At 48.8% G+C, this 26,750-nt stretch overlaps 1 protein-coding gene across 7 annotated transcripts; it reads right to left on the reverse strand.

Moving 5' to 3' along the window:
* Positions 1-2,714: 2,714 nt before the first annotated feature.
* On the reverse strand, positions 2,715-26,352 carry Agbl2 (AGBL carboxypeptidase 2). Of its 7 annotated transcripts, none has more exons than XM_063227948.1 (16): positions 25,746-26,322; positions 25,121-25,213; positions 24,838-24,901; positions 23,118-23,318; positions 21,454-21,561; positions 19,283-19,436; positions 18,048-18,830; positions 17,623-17,779; positions 17,151-17,250; positions 16,311-16,411; positions 15,174-15,304; positions 11,304-11,370; positions 10,743-10,928; positions 10,455-10,562; positions 8,838-8,924; positions 2,718-5,258 (listed from the first exon to the last, which is right to left on the reverse strand). In XM_063227948.1, the coding sequence occupies exons 2-16, from the start codon at positions 25,193-25,195 to the stop codon at positions 5,100-5,102; spliced, it is 2,481 nt and encodes an 826-aa protein (XP_063084018.1). In that variant the 5' UTR covers positions 25,196-25,213; positions 25,746-26,322; the 3' UTR covers positions 2,718-5,099. The 7 variants fall into 7 exon arrangements, 5 of the variants coding, with proteins under 5 accessions (XP_063084019.1, XP_063084018.1, XP_063084017.1 ...); XM_063227947.1 differs by having other exon boundaries at positions 17,151-17,277; positions 25,746-26,320; XM_003465154.5 differs by lacking the exon at positions 2,718-5,258 and adding an exon at positions 7,297-7,930 and having other exon boundaries at positions 17,151-17,277; positions 25,746-26,307.
* Positions 26,353-26,750: the final 398 nt, after the last annotated feature.

The raw sequence follows: 26,750 nt of genomic DNA on the forward strand, positions 1-26,750 counted from the left end.
CAGATAAACCAGAGACACGTATAAACATCATATTGTCTCTAGCATGAGAAACTGAAGGAGTAAATAAGTCCAAAAGGTACAGTAGATATTGTAAAGTGGGAAGAGACTTAAAAAGGAAAGACAAACTGGGATGAGGGGATGGAGAAACAAAAGGAAAAGAAAAATAGGGGCTGGGGATTTAGCTCAGCGGCATAAGCGCCTGCCTTGCAAGCAGGCGGTCGTGAGTTTGGTACCGGTAAAAAGTTTTTAAAAAGTTAAAAAAAAAGAAAAATATATAAGATAGTTAAAATAGTTCTATTACTAATTCTCTTAGTTCATTGAAAAGATTTGTGCTAATGCTGTTTGGACAATTAAATGACAATATCTTGTAGTTTGAGTAACAAACTTAAAGATAACAATATGCAATGTATTAACCGACAAATTTTTCCCATGTGCAAGTCAACAGTGCTGGACAGTGCCTCCCTTCAGCACTGACTTCTGCATTCTTCTCACAAAACCTGAAAGTTAGACCTTCCGCTTTTTGCATGCGCGCCAGTTCAGGCTGGCCTTGAGCTCACTTTGTAGCCCCAGGCTGGTCTCGAACTCCCAAGGATCCTCCTGTCTCAGCCTTCCGAGTGCTGGGATTACAGGCGTGAGCCACCATGCCCAGCTTCAACATATCATTCTACTTGCCTCTTTAACTCCATCCCATCAGTTCCAAATAAAGCCCTCTATTTTTCTTTGTTCCCTTCAGAGGGTGCTTGCATCTCTCCAGTAGCCCTTCTGGGCCCACAATAAAAGCCTTTTTTTCTTTCTTTCTTTCTTTCTTTCTTTCTTTCTTTCTTTCTTTCTTTCTTTCTTTCTTTCTCCATTCTCTCTCTCGTGTTGGAGGACCAAACATTAACCATTGTTACCCTCTTACTATCTTGTTTTGAAATGTTGTGTTTTTTCTCTTTCTTTAAAAAAAAATTAGGGCCAGGGATATAGCTCAGTGGCACAACACCTGTCTGGAAAGTGTGAGGTCATGAGTTCCACTCCTGCTACCAAAAAAGAGAAATAAAATAAAATAAATATAAAAGAGCAAAGCCATCCTTGCTTCCTAACCTTGCTAGGATGCTGGGTAGGACAGTATGCCTACCCAGCCCAGCACATAGGAAATATAACAGAAAAAAGAGAAACAAAAATATAAAACGGGCTGGGGATTTAGCTCAACGGCATAAGCGCCTGCCTTGCAAGCAAGCAGTCGTGAGTTTGATCCCCGGTACCGATAAAAAGGAAAAAAGACAAAATAAATAAATAAATAAAACAGCAGCTTTTTTTTTTTTTTTTTTTGTCTTTTTCGTTTTTATCGATACTGGGGATCGAACTCACGACTGCCTGCTTACAAGGCAGGCGCTTATGCCACTGAGCTAAATCCCCAGCCCCCTTATTTTTATTTTTATTTTTATTTTTTGTGTGATACTGAGGAATGAACCCAGGACCTTTGCACTGAGCTACATCCTCAGCCCTTTAGATTGACAAAGATTCTTGCTAAATTGCCCAAACTTGCAATCCTTCTGTCTCGGCATTCCAGGTGGTTGGTTGTGCTGTCACATCTGTTGATTTGTAAGTTGATTTTAACTAAATCCAAAAACTTTAAAATTAGACGTCAGTCAAGACAGAGATTAGTTGTGAATTTGTGCATGGCTGGCACCCAAAAATCTCCATTCTTGCTGGGTGTGGCAAGAATGTATCCCAGCACTCTGGAAGCCAAGGCAGGAGAATCACTGTGAGTTTGAGACTAGCCTAAACTAGGTAGTGAGACCCTGTCTCAAAAATTTAAAAAGGTGAGGCTATAACTCAGTGCCTGTCTGGCAAGTGCAAGGTCCTGAGTTCAATTCTAAGTACCAAATAAGTAAACAAAAATTTTTAACAAGTATCATCCCAGCTAGCATGTTGACACAAGCCTGTAATCCCAGCACTTGGGAGGTTGAGGTAGGAGGATCGCTGCAAGTTCGAGACCAGCCTGGGCTACAAAGTCAAATCAAGACCAGCCTGAACTGCCAAGGCAGAGCTTGTCTCAAAGAAAAAAAAAAAAAAAAAAAGATCATCACATGTGAAAAGTAACTTTAAGTGAGCTCAAGGCCAGCCTGAACTGCATAGTGAGACCCTGTCTCAAAAAAGACAAAAAAGTAACTTTAAGCACAGTAAAGTCTGTCCCTAGTGCTGAAGTTGAAATGCCCAGTATAAAAGCACCTACCCTTTTTTTCCAGTTTCATTTTTTCTGTTGATACACACACACACACACACACACACACACACACACACTCGCACTCCCACATGGATTTGATTCCTTCCAAAGACACTGGTAGACCCTGGGTGACTTTAGCAAGTGCAAATGCTGGCCTTGACTGGCAGAGAGAAGCAGAAGCTTGGTGCAGAAGGTCAGAAGCTATGGAGAAGAGCATGTCACACATATCCATACCCAGCGGGGGCTGCCACCACAGGGGCCAGGGCCACGAAGCTCGAGAGAGGATTCTGTCCTCAGTCTTCTGCTGCTCTGGCTCTCCATGCTCCAGAGAGCAGAGAGGTAGCTGTTTGCAAGGCAAGCTTGCCTGTTACAGAAAGTGTTTTCTTGTCCAAGAATGCTCATCGTATGCATGCATAAAATTATCACTTTGTATCTCATAAATATGTACAATTATGTGTCAGTTTTTTTTAAAAAAAATTCACTTTGTCCTTGACTTTTTTATTTTTATTTTATTATTTATTTTTGGTACTGGAGAATGAACTCACAACCTCACACTTGCCAGGCAGGCACTTGTGCCACTGAGCTAAATCCTCAACCCTTTATTTTTGAGACAGCGTCTCACTATGCAGTCCAGGCTGGCCTTGAACTCATTATGTAGCCCAGGGTAACTTTGAACTTGTGGTGATCCTCCTGCCTCAGCCTCCTGAGTGCCAGGATGCCATTGTGCACCACCATTTCAGCTCACTCTGTCCGTGATAGCTGTTTATCCTTGGCCTCTGGCCCAGGAAAGGCTCATAAAATTGAAGAAAAACTTTGGACTCTGCCTGATTACAGCAGGTTCTTTACAGCCCAGCCAGCACACAGGTGGCAGTTGTTGTGCCCTTTGTTTGTCCCCTGAGGAGTCTCCTGTGCTGAGTATCCGTCCCTTCCCCTGACCTTGACTGCTCCTTTCCAGTCTCTTGAGAGGCTGAATTTGTTTTTTGTTGCTGTTATAACAAATCACACATTTGAAAGCTGAAAGCAACAAGAGCTTGTAGTTCCATGGGTCCAGAGTCCACAGGCTGATTTCTCGGCTCAAGTTCTTTGGGCTGAGATCCAGGTGCTGGCGGCCCAGTGGTAACCCAGAGGTTCTGGGGCTGATCTGTTCTGGGCTGGTGGTGGCATTCAGATTTAGCTCCCTGTGACCACGGACATGATGTCCCCATTCCCTTGTTGGCCACTGGCAGGAGTCATAGCCTCAGAAGTTGCAGATCCTCTGCTGTGGGTCCCCGTCCACCATCTTCAAGGGCTGCACAGATGGTTACTTCTGTGTGTGGCTTCCAGATCTCGGCCCCTTTCAGGCCTCTTGCTGCTTGTAACACCCATGTGTCTCATGAGCTTTCCTGCTTTCCTCTTCTTCTTTCAAGGGCCCAGAAAAGTCAGGATGATTTCCCTGTCTAAAAATCAAACATTGGGTGTGGTGGTTCTTGCATGTAATCCCAGCACTCAGGAGGCTGAGGCAGGAGGATTGCCTTGAGTTTGAGGACAGTCTGAACTACAGAATGAAATCTTGTCTTAGAACACAATAAGACACCCAAACAAAACAGAAAACAAACAAACAAAAAAGAACAACCCATAAAAGACCAAATTAAGCCAGGTTATAAAATAACTGTACACACGATGATCTCATGTTAGCTAACAAGAGCACAGATATTTATAGAAAAGATTGATGTGGTGGATTAAAAACTGGTGGAAATTTAAACACCAGCTGAACTGAATCATTGCTGAGTGCTGAGTGTAGAGGCCCAACCTGAGAAAAGTTTCCAGCATAAAAAGGAGACATGAAGAGGAAGAGTAGCACGTGGGTTCTCCTAAATGTTGTTTTTTGGAGCTGTTGGTTCTCCTGCAGGAGCTTGTCATGATGGTTTCCTTGATATGAACTTGGCTGTTATCATCAGAGGAGCTCAGGACCTTGTTGCTGAGAATGGCTGTGGTTCACTTTGGAGGAGCTTACTTTGAGCATCACTTCTTGGCTCTGGAGGGGAACATGTGTGCTGTTCAATCTCCAGCAGAAGCTTGTCATGCTGGCTTCCTGATATGAACTTGGCTGTTCTCATTGTTGGAGGAGCTCAGGACCTTGTTGTCAAAGAGGAAGGCTGTGGTACTTTTGGGGGGAGCCCTCGACCTTATTTTGTGTGTCACTTCTTGGCTCTAGTGCAGAACTCTCAGCCTACCAGCACAGCTCCTTCATCCCGCTGACAAAGACTTTCTAGCTTCTGTCACTGACCTTTGGGCCTTCCCAGTGCAGACCCATGAAACTGACTTGCATGAGTCATTGTGGGCTCAAGGCCTCCAGGTGGACTCATGGGAGCCACTGTTGTGGGCTGTAGGTTTTCAGCTGAACTCATGCAGGTTATTGCCATGGGATCCAGACCCTCAGCTGGACTTTCTAGGTGTTTAGTGTGTGGATAGATTTCCTGCACTTTCTTTGTATTTGACTCCTTGGTGACCATTATAAATAATAGTAAGTTATGTGTCCTGTACATAATTATTTTCCTTGAAATCCTCACTACAACAATTGGGAATGATGAAAAATAAGAATTTACTGTGACAAAGTTTGGAAATTAAATCATATACTTTCACAGCCAGGTATAGTATGTGCAGTTGTAATCCTAGGAATTCAAGAGGCTGAGACAGGAGGATTTCTTGAGTTCACATTTACTAGTTTGCTCAACCCTGCAACACTTCTAAAATTGGAATCATTGTGCTAATACTGTAACACAGACACAATGAACACAGTTAAGAATCCAGTTGCAGTTTCCTCTGATTATTACTGACCTCAATCCTGGCTTCTGAATCCACTGCCCTTGTAAGGGTGCTGGCTGGGAGGATGGTAGGGGCAGAAAGGTGCCTAGTCTTGAGCCAAGAAGACAGCTAAAAACAAAATGGCCACAGAGGAGAGAGGAGGGCAGCTGTAGAGTGAAATGCAGAGGACCCATGTCTGAGGCTGGTAGAGAAGACAGCTGTGTGGTCCACTCAATGGCAGGTGCTCCTGCAGCCATCTTGGCAACTGAGGAGCAGAAGCGGAGAAGACAGATGGTTGGTGAGGCTGGCTGATCTGAGGCTGTGGGGCAAGCAGGTGGCTGTGGCAGAAGGGTGCAGGGTGAGGACACAGGGTTCTGGCAAGACAGTGGGTGACGTCATGAACCCTGGAGTCTGGGCCAAATGGGAGAGGACATGGAGCTAAGGGGGAGAAAGATAGATGAACAAAGCTGTGGAAAGGTGTTTTTTTTCCCCTTTTCTAAAAAAATTTTTTCATTAGTATCTGTGACTTTTATTTTCTCATGTTGTTATTATATAAACACTGATCGCATAAAATGATTTGGATGAGTTTTTTCCGTGTCCACCTTTCTGAAAGAGTTCATCCTTTTTTCCTTTTCTTCTCAGTAATGAGGCTTGAACTAGGGTTTCGCACTATGAGGCATCCTCAGCTGCCCCCTTTAAACTTTTTTCTTGTTTTGAGACACAGTCCTGCTCAGGCTGGGCTCGAACTCATGATCCTCCCATCTCAGCCTCCAAGAGCTCTGGGACCACAGGCATGTGCCACCATGCCAGGCTAGGGAGGTAGACAATTGTTATCTTTATTTGCTTTTCAGACAAGGTCTCACTATGTTCCTCAGGCTAGTCTCAAACTCTGAGGCTCAAGTGATCCTCCTGCCTCAGCCTCCCGAGTAGCCGGGGCAACAGTGCATGCTATTACACGATGGCAATGCATTATTATTACTGATTTGTGCATAAAAGAAACATCTGTGCATTACAGTTGAAGGGGCTGGGCTTTTCCTCTTGGAGATCATGAACTATATTCTCTGTGCTTTGACTGTAGCTACCTTATCACATAAGGCTGGGCACAGTATATTCATCATGTTGACACTCGAAAGAATTTTGGATTTGGGTATATTTCAAATTGTGATTTAAGGGTAATCAATCATTCTGGGGGCTGGGGATTTAGCTCAGCGGCATAAGCATGTGCCTTGCAAGCAGGCAGTCGTGAGTTCGATCCCCGGTACCGATAAAAAGGAAAAAGACAAAAAAAAAAAAAAAAATCATTCTGTACCTTTTCTTTCTTTGTGGCACTTGGGTTTCAGCCTAGGGTTGGGACTGAGCTACACTCTCAATCCTCTTTTACAGACAGTGCTGGGATTACAGGCATGCACCACCACTCACCCAGAAGGAATCTTGTTTTTTTATAGATTAAGGCTCAGCTGCACACACCCAGAGTGGAGCCTGCCCTGACAGGGAAGATGATTTCAGGTCTCCCTTCTACTTACCAGGCAGCCCTGCTGAACGAGGAGGCAGGTGGCCTTGCAGGAGCTGCCAATGTTCAGAGCAATGCTCCACCCTGCAGGAGAGGTCCACAGAGACGCACAGAAGTGTCGGTGGGACTTGGTCAAGTCAGCTAGCCAGACCACAGTTTGTCTTTGTTCCTAGAAGGCCACAGCAGGCTTTGTGGCTTCAGAGATGTCTGTGTGGCAGTGCTCACCTCTGTGTCCTGGGGACATTTCTGCTGCCCCAGACAGCAGAACCAGAACCAGCAAGTGGGAAACCGAAAGTTAGCAGGTTTGGTCCCACAAAGTGGGGCTTTTTGTTTTGGTTTTTTTGAGACAGGGTCTTGATATGTAGTCCAGGCCACTAAGTAGCCCAGGCTGGTTTGGAACTCACAGTGATCCCCCTTTCAAGTGCTGCCTCAGCCTTTCAAGTGCTGGGATTATAGGTACTGTGTATGGCTTTTTCTTTGGAGACAGATTCTTTTTTTTTTCTTTCTTTTTACTGGTACCGGAGATCCAACTCACGACCCCCTGCTTGCAAGGCAGGTGCTTATGCCGCTGAGCTAAATCCCCAGCCCCTGGAGACAGATTTTTGATAAACTGTCCAAGTGGCCTCAGTCTCCCAGGTGCCCCCTGCCCCTGGGGTATGATCTGCATAGCGACAGGACATGCTGTGGCTGGTGGCCAGGCTTGGTGCTCGTGGGGGCCACTGGAAAGACACAGCTGATGTCAAATATCTATTCATCTGAAGCTACCCAGTTAAGCATCACAGGAACAGGTGGATACAGAGAATAGATTTTATTTGATTTGATTTGGGGAGGAGTGAGCCAGGGTCTATGTAGCCCAGATTGGCCTCAAATTCATATTGATCCTTCTGCCTCAACCTCTCAAGTGCTGGGATTACAGTGAGCACCAGCACACCCAGCCCTCTAACGGATTTCAATTCCTGATTCCAGCGCCACGGCCAGGTCATGTGCGTGACAACATGAGGGAGCCTCAGCCAGGCAAACCCGGCTGACTATGTGTCCTACACAGTGTTAACTCCAGACTTTATTTTTCACAGCATGTTCCCTGAACAGGTTTAAACTAGAGCTCAGTCCTGAGATAAAAGGACTCAGAAGGAAGAGAACAGCCCTCAGCTGGCAGGAGGAAGAGGAATGGGGAGTCCTCTCCATTCCAGCACCACAAGCGCTGCGCGCCCAGGACAGCGAGGACAGCGTGCGCCGCCCGCCGCCCGCCGCCGCCCAGGCTCCCCTGCGCCCCACTGTCCGCGCAGGTGGCGGGGCTGGGGTCACGGGTACGTGCACACGTGCAGCGCCGGGTAGGCCACCAGGCTGCTGCCCCTCTTGCGGTCCCGCTGCGACACGGGCCCTGGCTCTTGGCTGGCGCCGCTGCGGCTCTGGGGAGCGCGGGGCCCCTGTGGGGAGGAGAGCAGAGGCACAGTGTCGGGGCGCCCCCTGGGGAGGCTGAGCCTGGCCGGGTCTCCAGGGGGGCTCAGGAAGGAAGGAACCCCACCGGCAAGGGCTGATCCTAAGGAGTGGAGGTCAGATGCCAACACCCCTTAGAGGTGTTCCTTAGAGGGACAGCCTGTCCTGCAATGGAGGGGAGACCCAGGAGATGGAGTTAATCTTAAGATTTGATGTGTGTGGGGGTGGGGTGGGGGTTAGCGGCACAGGGCCTGCCTGGCAAGTGCAAGGTCCTGAGTTCGATTCCCTGTACCAAAATAAATAAAAATTTAAAAATAAATAAAGATTCAGGCCGAGGATTTAGCTCAGTGGCATAAGTGTCTGTCTGCCTTACAAGTGTGAGATTGTACCAATCCCCGGTACCAAAAAATAAATATAGATTTATGTGCGTGAATAAAAGGCCGCAGTGAACCTCGGTATTCTGTAAAAATAATAAGCACTAATAAATTTTAAAAAGAAATAATCCATTAAAAATGAAGTCAATGTAGGGGCTGGGGATTTAGCTCAGTGGCATAAGCACCTGCCTTGCAAGCAGGCAGTCGTGAGTTCGATCCCTGGTACCGATAAAAAGCAAAAAGACCAAAATAAATAAATAAATAAATAAATAAAATAAAGTCAGTGTAAAGTGTGGATGGTAATTGATACCATACCTATACAGTACTGGTCGTTTGGTGTTGGTTTTTATTTTTTTGAGATAAGGTCTTGCTGTGTTGCCCAGGCTGAACTCACTATGTGGCAAGGCTAGCCTGGAGCTCAAAGTGATCCTCCTACCTCAGCATTGCAAGTGCTCGGATGACAGTGTGTGCCACCATGCCAGCTGATGGCATTAACTGCTGGCACATCCATGAGATGCTGTACCTGATGAGTCCTCTCGTGCTCCGGCAGAATCGGGGGAGGCATTGGCTGGGCTGGGGCAGCAGCTGGGTCTCTTCTACTTGACTGTGGCTGAAATACAGGGGTGCAGCCTCACTCAGCTTCCCATATGAGCACTGGGATTGTAGTGAACACACAGTATTTACAAGCTCTATTCACACACTGATGCCCGCACTCTGAGAGAAAGGCAAGGTACAAATGAGCGACAATTAAAGAGGTGGAAAGAGAGCAGGATGGTGCTTCACACCTGGAATCCCAGCACTCAGGAGCCTGAGGCAGGAGATTACTACAGAGCGACTCCAAGGATGGCCTGAGCTATGTAATGAGTAGTTTCATCCTTACCCCTGCACTGGCCATGAAAACAGGCAAAAGGGCTAATGTTTAGTGGGTGAGCTTCTACAGTCGCTTTACAGCTTCAGATCTAACCCTCACACAAACTTTAGGGTGCAAGTTTTCTGCCTTGAATTTTCAGATGCAAAAACAGTCCTGGGCTGCTAACTCACAGAATACCAGCTGAGCAACCCTTACCAGAAATACCTCAACAGAAGTGTTTGAGTTCAATTTTTTCCCCAGTTTTTTTGTTTGTTTGAGACAGGGTCTCAGTAAGTATTCCAGGGTGTTCTTGAACTCTCTATGGAGCCCAGGCTGGCGTCAAAGTCTCAACTACTCTCCTGCCTCAGCCTCCCAAATGCTGGGATTGCAGGCTGGGATCACAGTTTTGGAAGACACATTATATAAGAATATAGTGAGAGGGGCTGGGGGTTTAGCTCAGCAGCATAAGCGCCTGCCTTGCAAGCAGGCAGTCATGAGTTCGATCCCCGGTACCGATAAAAAAAAAAAAAAAAGAATATAGTGAGACAGCTTGGGCTGGAGGGTCCAAGTCTAGATAGGAAATTCACTCAGGCTTCATACCTTCATTTGCTTAGCCTAAGGCTGATTCTGAACAATACTTCTGACAATTTTATGTGTAAAACAAGTTTCATGGCATGGAACTTTTTACTTGTGGTGTATTGTGGAACTGGAAGCCAACTCTGGAGATGGTACCTGAGCTGCAGGAGCTGGAGGGTGGTGTTCCATGGGCCCCAGCCCAGAGCAAGGGACCTCCTTATGTGGCTGCTAGCTGCAGGAGCCACTCCATACCAGCTTTCTACCCTCACCACCAACGCTCAGCTGCTCTGCTACCAAAGCGTCCTTTCCATGTCAGTCCTGGGCATTGAACCCAGGGCCTCTGCACTCGTGGTCATGCACTACCATACCCAGTTTCCCAAAGCTATTTCTATATATAAAAGAATTAAGGACTTACAGCCACGAAACTCTAAAGTGTTGATCATTTCCTGGATGGTGTTCCTATATTCCTAATACTCTGTGGTGGAAATTCCTGTTCTCCTTAGGGTCCCCTTCGAGACCCCAGGTCCCTGAGACAGGGCTGTGTAGGCCATGTTCTCAATGGCAGGGAGGGGCCATGGCTCACAGGTACGTGGGGAAGCCTGTGGGGTGGGCCAGCCATAAGGCAGCCTTTGTGTGTCCTCAATGTGAAACCACGAGGCTCCCGAGTCTGGCACCCAGAGCGAACTCAGAGACAGAGTCCTGTGGAAGCACTACCTGGTGGAGTCTTGCTCTTCCCTGTGTCCCCGCTGAAGAACTGCCATTCTCTGGATGTTTAGGAAAGGCCAGCTGCTTCTGCAGGGTGGTGGCAAACCTGGCCCTTACCTAGAAGCACGGAGTGTGAGGACAGGCTTTGCACGGTACGCACATCGAGCCTCCCAGCCTCCAGCCCGTAGTAATGCTCTCTCAGCAAGCAGGGCCTTGGGCCGCAGCAGCTGCAGAAGCCCGAGGAGGAGCTGCCCGGTGTCCCACCCGCCAGGCACTGCCTTCCTCAGCCAAGCCTACCCTGTCTTGTCCCTCTCCTCTCCTGTCCCCTCCTGGGTCCTTCAAGGCGCCTGGGTGTCTCATGTGGCTGTCTCCTGGGAATCTGATCTCTGTCAGGCTGCTGTTGTGATAATGTGCGTTTCGCTGTCTTCTGGTCTGAAGCGGCTTCTTTTTCTTCTTCTGGAATATCTTCATCTTCTGATTCATCTGTTCCAGAAAGTACAAGGAAACAAGTCACTGAAGGCCCCAGACCTTTCCCTCTCTGCATTGAGTACTGAAGCCAGGGCGCCTCCGTGGAGCCCCATGCAGCTGTGTTCCTAGATGTTCTGTAGATACTTTGACTCCTGGACAAGACACCCAACTATCCAGCAGGGTCAGGAGTTTTTCTCCTGAACTGAGACCTTCACACTGAGCTACATCCACAGCACATTTTTATTTTCTATTTCGACACAGGGCCATTAAATTGCCCAGGCAGGGCTGGAACTTGCTATCCTCCTGCCTTAGGCTCCCAGATGCTGGGATGCTGGGCTTGCTCACCACTCCCAGCCCAATGTCACAATATTATTAAGGCTGTCACCTCACCTTTTCTGCCCTGTTTAGAAGGTGGGCAGGGAGCCCATCTGAGAGGGAGCTGTCAGAACCGCTGGTGCTGTTGCAGAAAGAAAAGGGTTGTGGCCATTATTAATGCACAGGAAGTGGCCCCTGCCAACCTCGATGTGCAGGTCACTGTCTACGCTCCAGTGCTGAGATTCTTTTTCCCTGCTGCTAGGCATGGAACATGCCAGGCAAGTTCTCCAACCTGGGCTCCAGCCCCAGTCCCAGCCCATGTTTATTCTGAGACAGAGGCTCACTAAGCTGCCCAGGTTGGCTTTGAAATTAGGATCCTCCTGCCTGAACCTCCGGGTATCTGAGATTATAGGCTGTGCCACTGCACCTGACGGTTACTAAGAGTTCTTGACACACAAATACTTCTTTGTCGTGAACCATGACCCGACAGACAGCGTGTCAGGCACAGTGGGTACAGAGAAAGTGGCACAGCCGGCTGAGGTCACGGCCCCAGAGGACAACACTAAGGCTGTGCCTCAGCCATTCCTGTCTGGCTACTCTCAGTTCCCAGGCCAAGATCCTATCAGGTACAGGTACGTGGTAAAAATATGTTGAATACATAAACAAACATACCTCGGTTTTCTTTTTGTTTTTTGAGGCAGGGTCTTGCAATCCAGTTCAGATGCCTTGAGCTCACTATGAAGCCATAACCTTGAACTCACAGCTATCCTCCTGCCTTAGCTCCCCAAGTGCTAGGTGAAAGAGTTGCTGGCCCAGACTGGACACTTTAACCAGGGAAAGCCTCAGCCAAGTTAGGGGGCTCCTGCCTCCCCCGCCCCTATAGATTTGCCTGTAACCCTATACCCCCATCCCTGGGAACTTGTCCCTGGCGCCAAGCGTGTGCCAATAAAATACCTGTGCATCCCTAATGCCCCTTGGGGTCCGCCCCTTATGGGCCTCACTCCACGTGTTCAGAAGAAGAAGAAGAAGGAGGAAGAGAAAGGGAGAGTGTGTTCCAGAGAAAGACCATCACCCCGGGGTGGAGATGCTGCGCCCCGGGGCCGGGGGGTCTCTCCTCGCATTCCTGAAATGAAGGTTACTTATATTTTATACTCCTTTCCACCACTCCTTCCTCCTTCCTTCCACCCCTTCCTCTTTTTTCCCCTCTTCTCAGACCTAACACTAGGAATACAGGTGTATACCACCACCACTGATGAACACAGGGCATATGCATTTGGTGACAGGTACAACCCTTCTTTTATTTTTTTATTTTCAGACAGGGTCTCACTAAGTTGCCCAGACTGGGCTCCGACTTGTAATTGTCTTGCCTTAGCCTGAGTGCTGGAATTATAAGTGGCTGCCACCATGCCTGGCATTTTTTTTCTTGAGATAAGGTCTCACTGTGTACTCTAGGGAGCTCTTGATATACTGTCCTTTCTGGCCCCAAACTTGCAACTCTCCTACCTTAGCCTCCTAGTGCTGAGACTACAGGGGTACACCACCTCACTTGGCTAGGGGGATTACTTTTACCACTCCAACTCTCCATTGGAAAGTTGTCATTCCACAAACTGTCCCACAAAGTTGTCTCTAGACTAATCCAAAGTGTCATTCCACAAACTGTCCCTTCTCTTCAAAGGCCAGGAAGAATGTTGCTCGCCTGGCACCATCTTCCTTCAGTGAGTCCTTGGCCAGCCTGTGTCACTGGACTGTACCCTGCTGCGTTGGGCTGCAGGACTCAGAGCTGTGTGCTGGAACAGGCTGCACACACTGGTATCTTGGGTCTCCTGGGAAATGGTTCCAAGTGCTCCTCTGGCCCCCGATATGTAAGCTGTGCTGGATGTGAACATCCCCATCCCGATAGTCTATTCCTCCCAGCCAGAAAGCTGGGAGGAACTGGGCCTTTGGCACAGTTCCTGAAGTCCGACAGGGGTGATGGGCCACTTTAACAAACGCAACGAGTGTGTCCCAGTGTCAGCCACAAGTGTGCACAGACATGGAGCAAGTTCACACCCTGCTGGGCCTCTCCTGGTCTATCCTGCTGTACCAGCCAGAGGATAAGGCAGGGAAGGCAACATTGGGCATCCTGACCAGAGGCTGCCAAGCTGCTTTTGGTGAATTTTATTTTTTTATTTTTTACGCTAGGGTCTTACTATGCAGTCCAGGCCAGTTTTGAACTTGTTATGCGCTCCAAACTGGCATCAGATATGCAATCTGTCTGCCTGTGAGTACCCAGATTATAGGGATGAGCCACTATGCCTGGCTTTTGCAGTCTTTTTCTCTTCTTCCTTTCCTTTCCTTTTATGCTACCTTTCTGAGATAGGGTATCTTTCTGTAATTTGGACTGGCCTTGAATTCTAAATGATCCTCCTGCCTAGGCCTCCTGAACGCTGGATTACAGGTATGCACCACCACGCCCCATTCTTCAGTCACTTTTAGCTAAATGCACCAACAAGCTCAGTACGGGACTGGCTGTTTCTGAGTGGGTTTGGCCATGTATAAGTGCACACGCAGGGGTATCTGTCCCGCAGGCACTGGTCCCACGTGGTGACTTGGAGCAAGGCAGTGCAAGGGGAGTGGGCATCTCCCAACATGGACGGTGGGTTTGGGTCCAGAAGGAAAACTTGGCAAGACTCCCCGGGGAGAGCGTACGGCGCGATGTTCAGCACCCCCGGAAGCCGGAGGCCACTGTGCCCAGTGGACCGCGTGTTCCCGCCCTCCATCTACTGCCCAGGAGCCACCTTGCTGCAGCCGCCAGGAAGCAGAGCGCCGCAAAGACTGCTGGGGAAACGAACGGACCTGTCAATCACAAGATTCCAGGGCAACGTGAGAGGACCCGTATGGAGGACTTCTCGGAAGTTCTCGCGAGATGTGGGTGGCTTGAAAAAAAGCAGCCGGCTCACAAGGGTGCTAGCCTGCGTTAAGCGTGCGGTGTGAGGAGTTTTGCCCTTTTTCTCTTTGTCCCGTTCAGCTTTGCTCTCCGGAGCTGGTCTCTTGCATATCCATTCACCCTGCACTTGTCAAAGAAACTCCTGTCACTGCTTTTGGCTCCTCTCCGAGTATTTGTTCGAGGCGAGGGCCGGGAGCACCTTTGATGGGACAGCCATTTCTGAAGGAACCCGGACCAAACCGCAGTGTCTGGGCGGGGACCTCTAGGGACAAGCCCAGCCCCAGCCCTCGGCTGTGCTTGAACACAGGAGGCTGAGGGGCTGCCTGGTTCCCTCCAGTCACCAAGTATGGAACTGCAAAGTGGAAAGTGAGCTAGGCTCCACCGAATCATACAGCTCCCAGCTTCCCGTGACTCCTGTGCTCCAAAGTAGGGCCAGTATGTCCTACACGGTGGCACGCCTGACCCTGGACACTAAGGAGCCAGAGCCTCCCATTTCTGGCTCCCCCACGCCTGTAGGAAAAGCATAGAGGCCTCAAGTTCAGACCAACACCAATGCACAGCTACAGAGCAAACAAAACAACAAATTAAAATAAGAGGCTGAGGAGGCTAAGGCAGGAGGATCGCTGTGAATTCAAGGCCAGTCTGGACTACACAGCAAGACCCTGTCCAGAAAACCAAACAAAAAACAAAGACAAGGGCTGGAGGTGTAGCTCAATGATAGAATGCTTGCCCATCATGTAACCATGCCCTTGGTTCTATTCCAGTATCTAGGGAAAAACAAACAAACAAAAAAAGAATGGCTCTCATTATAAATGTAGCTCAGTGGTAGATTGCGTGCCTAACATGCACAAGGCCTTGAGTTCAATCCTCAATGCCACCGAAAATAAATAAATAAAATTTACTACTTGGAGGCCAGTCTGGACTATACAGTAAGACCCTGTCTCAAAAAACAAAATAAAAAATAAAAAAACAAAGCAAATAAAAATCCACTAGTTTTTCTTTGAAATGAAGTTTCTTACCTGGATTCAATGTCAGACAAATGGATGTCACTCCAACTTTCTTCTAAATTCCTATCTTGTCCAAGCTCACTGAGTTTCTTGTGGATTTCCTGGTGTACAAGCTCCATAAGCTCTGCTAGACACTGAATGAACTGTCACAGTGAAGAACAGAACTATTTTTGATATCCGTTGATGTCATCAAATACCGACTACAAACAAACCCAAAAAACAACCAAAAAGTCAGCTGTGATGGCACACACCTGTAACCCCAGCACTTGGGAAGCTGGAGGGTTGCTGGGAGTTCAAAACCACACAGTGAGACTACACAGTGAGACCCTAACTCAAAAGGCTCAGAAAGGCCCTGAGTAGAGGCTGAAAGGCTGGCAGTTAGCTGCTGGCAAAAGACAGGATCAAGCAGAAGTGCCTGTTGCTAAGGATGTGTCCAGAGTAGATCATGCAAGCCAGGGAAGCCAAAGTGCTTTGAGAGTACCGTGTGAATGAGCAGGGCTCTAGCTCTTTCCTCCAGCTAAGGTTTTAAATAATGTGAAGAATTTATTTATTTATTTATTTATTTATTTATTTATTTATGAGACGGAGTCTTGTTATATAGTTTAGGGTGGCTTTGAGCTCCCTTTGCATCCCAGGATGGTCTCAACTTCACATTGATCCTCCTGCCTCAGCCTCCTAAGTGCTGGGATTAAAGGCATGTGCCACCACCCCCAACTTCCATTTTATTTTTCTGAGCATCAAAGAAGCAAAGTTAGACTGAAATAGTTCCAATTCAGGGTGCAGCTCAGTGGAGAGCATGTATAGGCCCTGGATTTGATCCTGGTGTCCCCTGACAGTGGCTATACCAGGGCACTCAGATTTTCTTTCATGGCAAATATTCAGGAAAACATTAAGAATTAAAGCCCACGTGGAAAGCCTGGTGGGGTGGCGCAAGCTTGAAATCCCAGCCCTCTGGAGGCTGAGACAAGAAGATTGCTGGGAGTTCAAAGGCAGTCTGGGTTACAAATTGAGTTCAAGGCCAGCCTGAACTACATAGTGAGATCCTGTCTCAATCAATAAAGCAAGCAAGTGAGCGAGCAAGCTGCAATCAAGCAATCTAACATGGAATCAAGCAATCTAACTGATCGAATTTCTTGAAGCCTTTTTTACCTTGGTTTGGTCAGGGTCACAGAAGTCCAGGAGGGTGTCACAGATGTGGCGTCCCAGAGCCTTAAGGTCCTCAGTGGTGAGGTGTGTGTCTCTTTTACTGCCTGCAAAAGAAATACATGACATTCTGGGAAATTTTTGTGTGAGGATTTTTTTTTTTTTTGTCAGTGCCGGGGATCAGACCACACACTTGCAAGGCAGGCACTTATGCCGCTGAGCTAAAATCCCCAACCCTGATTTTTTTTTTTTTTTTTTGAGACATGCTCTTGCTATGTAACCCAGGCTGGCCTTAAACTTGCAGCAATCCTCCCGCCTCAGCCTCTTGAATGCTGGGATTACATATGTGTGTGCCATGCCTGGCTGTAGAAGAATCTTTGATGGTAAAAAAACACATTTTCATGGAGGCTGTCATTGCTGAGGTGTACTCTGTGGCAGCCACCAGGGTGACATGTCCCGTTCACCCTACCTCCTTGAGCAGCCTTTCCCGCAGGGAGCATGTCACCAGTAGTCAGAGGAAAAGCAGGTTTACAGAGGCCAAGGAATTCTCCCAGCATCACAAAGCCTTTGAGTGACACAGAATTCAACCGACGTCTGCCTGATCCAAGCCCTGAGCACATCCTGTGCCAAACCTTGCCATCTCAGCCAGACAGTTCCGCAGATATGTGCGCAGGACTCCCCGGTGCACGTAGCCCTGTATGGGGCTCCTGCCATGCAGCTCCCACAGCCGCAGCCCTGTATGGGGCTCCTGCCATGCAGCTCCCACAGCCTGTACCCCGCCTTTCCCTTGGAGCTGCACCAGGCCAGCACTGAGCAGCTGGACAGAGCAGGAAGGACAGGGCTTACCCAGCGTGGACCCCCCGAAGGTGGACTCCAGGGTGTAGCTGTTGCGGATCCCCATGCGCCACATCACCACACGGCCCGTGCCTTCCCTGCTCTTCTGGACCTTAAAATTACAACTCTGAAATGAGAACTGAAGAGGACCCCAGTGCTGTCACTTACACTCTCCCAGGAGACGGAAGATGCCTAAGATTCATGACTATGAAGTGAGATGATTTCCTTGGAGCTCTGCATGTGGTGGCTTCCTTCCTAAACTGTGTTTTTCACAAGACACTGATTCTGAGAGGAGTCAGTGAGCATTATAGGCGAGGTGGCACATGCCTGTCATCTTAGCACAGGAGGCTGAAGCAGGAGGAACTCTTGAGTTCAAGGCCATCCTGGACTATGGAGTGAGATCTTGTCTTGGAAAATCAATGAAGCTTCATTTCAGATCCCACTCCTAGGAAGCAGTGAGGCTCAGCCCTGGGTCAGCGCTCACCGTGTCTGGTGCGTTCTTGCTTAGCATCAGCGGGAAGACCCGCTCATGCAGCCAGCGTTTGTGGTCACTGCTGCTGCAGCCATACAGGAAGACGTTGTTCTTGCGGCTGTGGCCGTGGAAATCACAATACAAGAGAACCTCCCTTTCCTCCAGAAGTCTAGGGATGGGAGGGGAGCAAACACCAGCCTCAGGAGCCTTCGAGGGCCGTTGCCTTTGCTCCCCTAGATGCAGATGTTGATGCCTTTCCCTCTAGGAAAACCACAGCTCTGAGTTAGGCGTGGTGCCACACACCTGTGAGCCCAATGCTCAGGAGGCTGAGGCAGGAGGATCACTGCCTGTTCGAGGCCAGCCTGGGCTATGTACCAAGACCTTGTCTCAGAAAACCAAGAAACAAACCCAAACCCCACCCAGCCCGAAGACCTCACCTTTGGATCATGTTCCTGGTGTACCAGACGCACGGGAAGGCGTCCTTCAGGAGGGTCCTATAGTGCCTGTTCAGGTCCCGGCCGGCCAGCGAGCACCGGTGATTCCCCACGATCACACCGTCGGGGTTCAGCATGGGGACCACCTTGAAGACGAAGAGGTCCCGCAGGAGCTGTGCGTCCGGGGAGCCGCCCAGGATGAAGTCGAGGAAGCCGCGCATCACCCAGGAGCCGCCGCTCTCGCCGGGGTGCACCCTGGCGCTCAGCACCACGGCCCTCTTGGCGGCCGCCTGGCGGGGCCCGGGCGCGGGGTTGGTGATGGTGAGCAGGTACACCGGGTTGCCGGCCAGGCTGCGGCACAGCGCGCGGAGCTTGCACAGGCGCGCCTGCGCGGGGTCGCGGGCCACGGCGCGCAGGTAGCCCTGCAGGTCCGAGTAGGTGTAGGGGTAGCCGTGCGCCAGGAAGCAGGTGTCGCGGTCGTGCGGGAAGCGCGCCGTCCAGGTGAGGCAGTAGCGCGGCCGCCCCGCGCCCCCGCCGCCCCGCCGGTAGTACCTGATGTCGCCGCCCTCCCGGCGCCAGCCCACCCCGCGGCTGCAGGCGTCGCGCTGCGAGTAGAGCAGCGGCCGCAGGCCCGCCGCGTACAGGCTCCGGGGCTTCAGCAGGTTGACGATGGTGAAGCGGTAGGGGACGTCCCTGCGGGTGTTCTGCACGCGGAAGTAGAACCACTGCGTGTGTCGGCTGGTGTAGAGGTCGGGCCGCAGGGTGAGCTCGTATTCGTAGGTGTCCCTGTGGCCGAGGAGCCTGGAGGTCAGGTCGGCTCTGCCAGGCGCCTCACTCACACACCCCGGGACCACGGCCTTCCTGCTGCCCCTGACCTTTGTTCTCCTCCAGGGTTGCTTATTTATTTTTGTTTGAGACAGCATCTCACTGTGTAGCCCAGACGGGCCTGCAGCTCAGAGCCATCCTCCCGCCTCAGCCTCCCCAGTGCCCGGACTGCAGCAGGGCCCACCGCGCCTGGCTTCTACAAGTTACACTGCAGATGAGGGATTTTTCCTAGTACGGATTTTAGCTCTATTTTCTTCTGCGGGCTGAAGAGATGAGGCCACTAGTGTCTACTCCAGGGAAGTATGGGAGTGGAGATTCCTCTCCGTCCATGGGGCAGTCTCCACCATCCTGCCCTCTCGTCCTACACTCATTCCCGAGGACAGCGCCTGGCCCTGGACAGACAGATCACTCACACTCTGACGGCTTTTTGCAAGTTGCCACTCTCAAACCTCGACTCGAAGAGCAGGGTATCATCCTCTGGGCCACACAGGGACACAGCAAGCTGCTGGATGGCGCCCCGCTTGCCACCTACCCGAGAGCTGGTGAAGTAGGAGCCTTCTGTGGGCACTAGAGATGACAGAGGTGTTAGGTCAGGTTTGCTCAGAGGTTCCCAAGTCACTGAGTCCCCTCCCTGCCAATACTGTTGTGGGTTAATGTTGTGGGTCTAATTTCCTTCAAACTGGCAGCAGTCCTCTTGTCTCAAGTGCCCAAGTTCTGGGATGATAGACCTGTGCCACCAGGCCTGGCATTATTTTATATTTTATTTTAATATTTCATATTATATTTTATTTATTGAACCACATATGGTTCAGGCTGGCCTTGACCTTACTGGGTGGAACAGACTGGTCTGAACCCTGGGAATCCTCCCAAGTGCTGGGATTACAGGAGTGCACCATCACACCCTGCCTCACTTTTTTTTTTTTGTTTTTGGTACCGGGGATTGAACTCACAAAAAATTAGGAAAACTAAAATTATGGGGGCAGGGCGGGGGTTAGCTCAGCAGTGTAACTGCCTGCCTGAGGCAGGTGTGAGTTCATAAATTCAATCCCCAGTACCAAACAAAAACAAACAAACCCAAAATTACCATACATCCATTTTCCATAAGAAAAGTGATTTTTTTTCTTTTTGGTCTTCTTGAGCTAGGATCTCACTATGCAGTTCAGGCTGGCCTTGAACTCACTTTGTAGGCCAGGGTGGCCTGGAGCTCACAGTGATCCTCCTGCTTCAGCCTCCCAAGTAGTGGGATTAGGATTTTTTTAGTTGAATGGAATTAGACAAAATGCTACTTCAACTACTTCCTATGGAGTATCTCAAACATCTGACATTTTATTCTACAAGAAATATAAACAGGGAATGTAGCACAGCAGTATAGCACCTACCTAGCAAGCTCAAGGCCCTGGACTCAATTCCCAGTACCAAAAAGAAAAAACAAAAAAGCCACAACAAAAAGAACCCAAATATAAACAGAGCCTGGGCGGGCTGGTGCACAGCTGTAATATCCCAGCACTCAGAGGGTTGCAGCAGAGGGGTCACCATGAGTTTGCAACCAGTTTGGACTATATAGCAACACCCTTCCTCAAAAAATAAAAACAAGGGGCTGGGGATTTAGCTTAGTGGCATAAGCACCTGCCTTGCAAGCAGGCAGTCGTGAGTTCGATCCCTGGTACCGATAAAAAGGAAAAAGACAAAAAAAAAAAAAAAAAAAAAAAAAGGGGCTGGGAATTGAGCTCTGCAACTCAAGTGCTTGCCTGGGAAGCTTGAGGTTTAGGTCTCAATCCCTGGTACCAAAAACAAACAAACAAACAAAGAAAAAAAACAAAATGAGAACAAACAAACAAAAGTCTACAATTTGGTGATAAATTGTTTCTTTCAGACTACTACTTGGATGATCTGGGATTATAGGCATGTGTTACCACTGGATTACAGATTTTTTTTCCAGCACTGGGAATCGAACTCAGGACATTGAGTTTGCCAGGTAGGTGCTGTGCTACTGAGCTATATCCCTGGCCCTGGATTATGGATTTTTTTTTTTTTTTTGGTCTTTTTCTTTTTTTATCGGTACCGGGGATCGAATGCATGACTGCCTGCCTGCAAGGCAGGTGCTTATGCCACTGAGCTAAATCCCCAGCCTCTGGATTATGGATTTTTTTTGTTTGTTTGTTTGTTTTTATCGGTACCAGGGATAGAACTCACAACTGCCTGCTTGCAAGGCAGGCACTTATGCCACTGAGCTAAACCCCCAGCCCCTGGATTATGGATTTTTAAAATCACATTTTTGCTGGGCATGGTGGTGCATGCCTGTAATCCCAGCCTGGGCTCAGGGGGCTGAGGCAGCAGGATGCCTGAGAGTTTGAGGACAGCCTAGGTACATAGTGAGTTCAAGCCGAGCCTGGATTACACAGAGTCCTGTCTCAAAAAAAAATAAATAAATAAAACAAGACAAAAAACCAAAAAACAAAAACAAAACCATAGTGAAACCCTGTCTCAAAACACTGAGAAAAAAAGTTACTTTTCTTATGGAAACAAGGTGTATGGTAATTTGTCACGACAAATCCCTCACTGTGCTCTAAGATCGTGACATTACCTGACTGTAACTGATAGACAATTGTTCCTTTCTCCTCGCCGACAATTTCTGGTACCTTTTCATTTCCTGTTGGCTGATAGAAGTATTCTGGTTCTGGTGGGACCCACTCTGGAAGAAGATATTTTAGAACGAGAAATAATATAAATATACCATTATGACTGGTATGAAATTGCAGTAATTATCAAATGGCCAGGTTGGTCAAATTCAATCAGGTCTCATGCCATTTGCAGCTTTTTCCTAAATTAATTATACTTTGTATCTTTCTATAAAAAGTAAGAGGATACTTTTGACAAAAAGCATATACAATGTTGCCAGGCATGGTGATGCATGCTTGTAATCTCAGCACTCAGGAGGCTGAGGCAGGAGGAATTGTTTCCTAGGCTACACAGTGAACTCAAGGCCAACATGAACTACACAATAAGACCCTGTTTCTTTTTTTTTTTTTTTTTTTTTTTTTTGGTCTTTTTCATTTTTATCAGTACCGGGGATCAAACTCATGACCACCTGTTTGCAAGGCAGGTGCTTATGCCACTGAGCTAAACCTCCAGCCCCAAGACCCTGTTTCAAAACAACAACAAAAAAATTAAGAAAAGCATGCACAATCAAATAATACATCCTATTTATTTATTTATTTGTGAGACAGACTCTTGCTATGTGGGCCAGGCTGGACTAGAATTTACTATGTAGTCCAGCTTGTCTCAAACTCACAGCGATCCTCCTGCCTCGGCTTCCCAAGTGCTGGGATTATAGTTGTGCACCACTACTTCTAGCAAGCTTTCCACTTTTTCTCCGTCTTGGAATCAAGTCCCAGGACCTCACAGGAATTTGGTCTTGGTCTGCTAACCACTTGAGTCTACTCTTTTTCTACAAATCCTCCTGTGTGGCCAAGTCAGTCGGGCTTCTGCACACACTGTACAGGCACCTGAGGGTCTTATGACTCCCAGTTCCTCTGCCAATTCAAGCTGTCTGGTTCTCTTTCAAATGCCCAGGAGAGCTATCCCACGAAGATGCCAAGCACCCCTTCCTCTCCTTTCCAGCCCTCCCATCTCTTTCTGGAAGCCGAACTCTGCTAATGTTATACCAGTCCTGACCTCTCTCCTGCTAATTTTTTTTTTCAAAAAAACTACAAAAGAGCCAGGGATTTAGTTCAGTGGCATAATGCCTACTTGGCAAGAGTGAGGTTGTGAGTTCGATTCCTGGTACGACAACAATGACAACAAAAAAGCACAAAAAACGTGAAGGCAGAGTAGAGGAATGGGGAATCAAGATGTATTATGTACAGGTACAAATTCCCTATGATGAATGTGATCATTATGTACACCTGAATTGTACTAATAAACTTAATTAAAAAATAAAAGATTGCACTTACACTAAGAGCTCACAAATATGGCCACTATAATGTCATTAAAAAAAAAAAAAACCTTACCATTCCTATAAAAGACAATAAACTCAAAATGTAGTTTAAAATCTTTCCTGGCATATACAGTCTTCACGCAATACACCAAGACTGGTGAAAACACAATTCACTCAAGCGTAGGGGTACAGAGGCAGAAGCCCTAGAAAATGGCCCATGGCTGGTGCTGTAGGAGGAACCCCGGGTCCTCTCACCAGCCCCAGGCGCCTTGGACATGGGGTGCGGTGCTGCCTGGGCGTGGTCACCTTACCGATGTGCCGCACCTTCTCCTGGATGACCTCACACTCCACGGGCCAGCGTGGAGCCTGCACAGGGCCCCAGCCGGGGAGGATGGGGAAGAGCTCTCGGGGTTCTCGGAGCCGAGGGGCCCCCCTGTCTGCCTTGTCGTCGCTGTTGTAGAGGAGCTGCCTGCTCCTGACCCTAGGGGAGCTGGGAGCTGGTATCTGTGGAGCTGCGGGAGGGAAGGGAGAGGTGCCAAGCGTAAGTTTCCTCTTGGGATTTCGCCGTGCATGTGTGACAGTTAAGTGACATCAAGCATGGATGTATGGTCTTGTCTTTCCTTGGAGGAGCAGGTTTACTTAGCATGATACAGTCACAACTATACAATGTTAAGATTATGCAGAGTCCAGCCGGGTGTGGTGGTGTGCACTTCTGTAATCCCAGCACTCTAGGAGGCGGAGATAGGAAGATTACACATTCAAGCCTGGTCTAGGTAGTTTAGAAACTTAGTGAGACCCTGTCTCAAAACTAAAAAGTATAAAAGAACTGGAATGTAGCCCAGTGCAAAGGCCCTGGTTCAATCATAGGACTGCCAAAATAATCATAATAATACATAATCTATTAAATGTTTATATAACACTTTAGTCAAAATCTTTTTAAAAGATGAGTCCAAGTTATTTGAACAGTGGGTTACACAACTAAAAGGAGGTTACACAACTTTTTTGGGGAGAGGGCACACTGGAGATCCCTCGGCCCTCTGGGGTGCTGGGATGGCAATCCTGGGTCACTATACCTCACTCTTACTGTGTTCTATTATTTCATTTCTGTTCAGAGAGCCCAGAGGGGGAACTTTTAATTCACTCAGCATTTTAGGAAAACCAGTACATAAAACTTTTGTTTGTTTGCTTTAAGACAGAGTCTTGCTATATAGCCCAGACTGGCCTTGAACTCACAGTGATCCTTCTGCCTCAGCTTCCCAAGAGCTGGGGTCTCAGGTATGTGCCACCACCGTGGCATGGAGAGAAGGTTTTTGAGTGAGGTAAGAACTGCCTCAAGGTGCTACCCTGCCTCTCCCACCTGGGGCTGTCGAGGCAAGTGGGGCGGCTGCCAGCTACTCACACTCCTGCTTCTCCCGCAGGCCCCTGTGGCTCCGATGGTCCCCTACACCACTGCATCCACTCTGCTGGCCTCGCTGCTGGAAGGCTGGGCTGGCCCAGCCACCACTCTGCACTAGTGTGGTGGACACTGCCCTGCACGGAGGCTGGTAGTGTGCACCTGTTATTCCAGCACTTGGGAGGCTGAGGCAGGACGATCACCATGAGTTCAAGGCCAGCCTGAACTACAAAGCGAGACCCAGCCTCAAAACTAAAACAAAAACAAACACACAAAAAGCAAAAACAATAAAACACACTATATTCAGAAATTAGAAGCTAAACAAGAAAAATAAGCTGAGTATAGTGGCACACACCCGTAATCTTAGCACTCAGGAGGCTGAGGCAGGAGAATCATTGCAGGTTTGGTCCCAGCCTGCTAGTAATAAGTTCAAGGACAGAGGTGGCAGTAGCGGTGCAAAGACAGATAAAGAGACCAGACTAAGTGTCATGCAACAGGTGAGGAAGTGGATTAAGGGGAAGAGGAAGCACTCTTTACTCAGGGACCCTGAGAATGACTCTAGGTGTTCTCCCTGATAAGCACAAGGTTCACCTCGGGACCACAGGAAACCAGGCTGGACAGGGCCTCCACTCCACTACCTTGGAAGTAGCCGTAATACTGCAGGTGACGGTACATGAAGTCGTCGTAGGGGTCTGGCAGGGGCTGTGGGAGGAAAGTCACGCCCATTAGGGCAGCTTCTTCCAGGAAGCCCAGATTTTCTCCAAAGCTACCCCCCATCATGGTAGACAAGCACACAGACAGGGCTGTGGTGGTGAGTGTCCCGATGAGTTGTTCTATGCTGGGCTGGGTCTGCAGCTGTCCACAGCTGGACTGAGGTCTGGGGTTGTCTGTCTATGGGGTGCTGGGTGGGTGTGGACCGACCTGCTTGAGCTCTGTCTCCAGCGGTGGGAACATGCTACCTCTGCATCGTGCCCGCACTCCAAAGGGGCTGCTCATGACACAGAAGCTGCAAACCTGAGGAAGAGAGTAAATACCGCCGCGGCCAACAGGTGGGCGCGTATGGGCGAGGTGGGCACGACTGACACAAGATCACAGGTTCAACCTCAGCCCGGGCAATGTAGGAAGACCATGTCACAAGAAAAATATAAGAACGGAAGTTGGGCATGATGGTTCATTCCAGCACTCAGGAGGCTAAGGCAGGAAGTCCTCCAAGGCTGGGGTTATACAGAGTTAGAGTCCAGCTTGAGATGCATTAACTAGACTCTGTATCAAAAACTAAACTAAAGGGCAACCCACTCGGGACCCCTCCTATCTCTCAAGAGCTATTTCTAGTCCCCATTCCTATTCCCAATAAAATATCTTACTCTTCAGCAAACAAAAACCTGAAGTGAAATGAAATAAACAGCTGGGATATAGCTCAGTACTGCCTGAGCTCAAGGCACAGTCCCACACCTGCTGAGGTCCATGTCTCTGTCCCTCACTCTCTGTGGGGTATGGGCCACCAGGACACCCAGGAAAGCCGCTGGAAGCTCAGAGTTGGGGCTACCTGGCCTACTTGGCAGGTCACAGCGCAGGCGATAGAACTTCCAAGGTGAGGCGGAGCTGGAGGCTGCCCACGCCGAGCCGGGTCAGGGTCGCCCAGCTACAGCTCCCAGACGCAGCCTCACAGTCAGGAGTGGGTCAGGATTCCCCAGCCACAGCTCTAGACCCAGTGTAGCCTAGCAACCGCGGGCAGAAGCAGGAGGCGGAGCAAAGGCCGCTTCCGGTCTGCTAGGCCCCGCCCCCAGACAGGGCTCGGACATGGGAATGGAAGCTGGACTGAGAACGTAACACTTGCTGCTGGGTGCCCAGGGCCCTTTCTTCCTGCAGCTCTCTGCCCTGATAGCTAGAAAGTAAAAACCACCTTCTTCGTTGAAAACTAAAATGACCAGCTCAAAACCAACCAACCCTACAAGACCAAATCTCCAAAGCCAGGTCACTTAGCAGGTTAAGATGCTCACTTCTGCATATGTAAGAAGACCAAGTCAGGAGAACTCGCAGTTCAGAGACAAATGGTATTAGTTGGAGACTTGCAAATAACAAGAGAATGTTATGTGTGAAATGGGCACACTGGTGGTAAGTGTAATGATAAATCTGGCATACCACCAACGAAATGCCAAGCACTCAGAAACTAATGATGTGCACAGGAGCACACTGGAGTACAGAATCCAAACTGCTGTTGCCTTTGGTCAACTTTGGATGAATACAATCCACTATGTAGTACTTTTATTAAGAAGCTGTAAAGCAGGGGCTGGGGTTTTGATCCCCGGTACTGATGAAAAAAAAAAGCTATAAAACATCTTTAGTTTTTTCAAACTAGTAACCATTGCACATTTCTAGGACTTAAATAGGTCAAATATAGTGAGGATTACAAAGGCTCAGCATTCAGCACCACTGCAGGCTGGTCTCGAACCTGTGCCACAGCAAGGCCCTGGCCTTGCCTGAGGGCTGTTCAGTGTTCAGCTCTGCACAAGCCCCAGACAAAGTTAGGAAAACACAAATATCAGTAACA

Source organism: Cavia porcellus, unplaced genomic scaffold, assembly GCF_034190915.1.
Source record: "Cavia porcellus strain 051 isolate PalLab524CR breed Dunkin Hartley unplaced genomic scaffold, mCavPor4.1 scaffold_17, whole genome shotgun sequence".
NCBI classification, from domain to species: domain Eukaryota; kingdom Metazoa; phylum Chordata; class Mammalia; order Rodentia; family Caviidae; genus Cavia; species Cavia porcellus.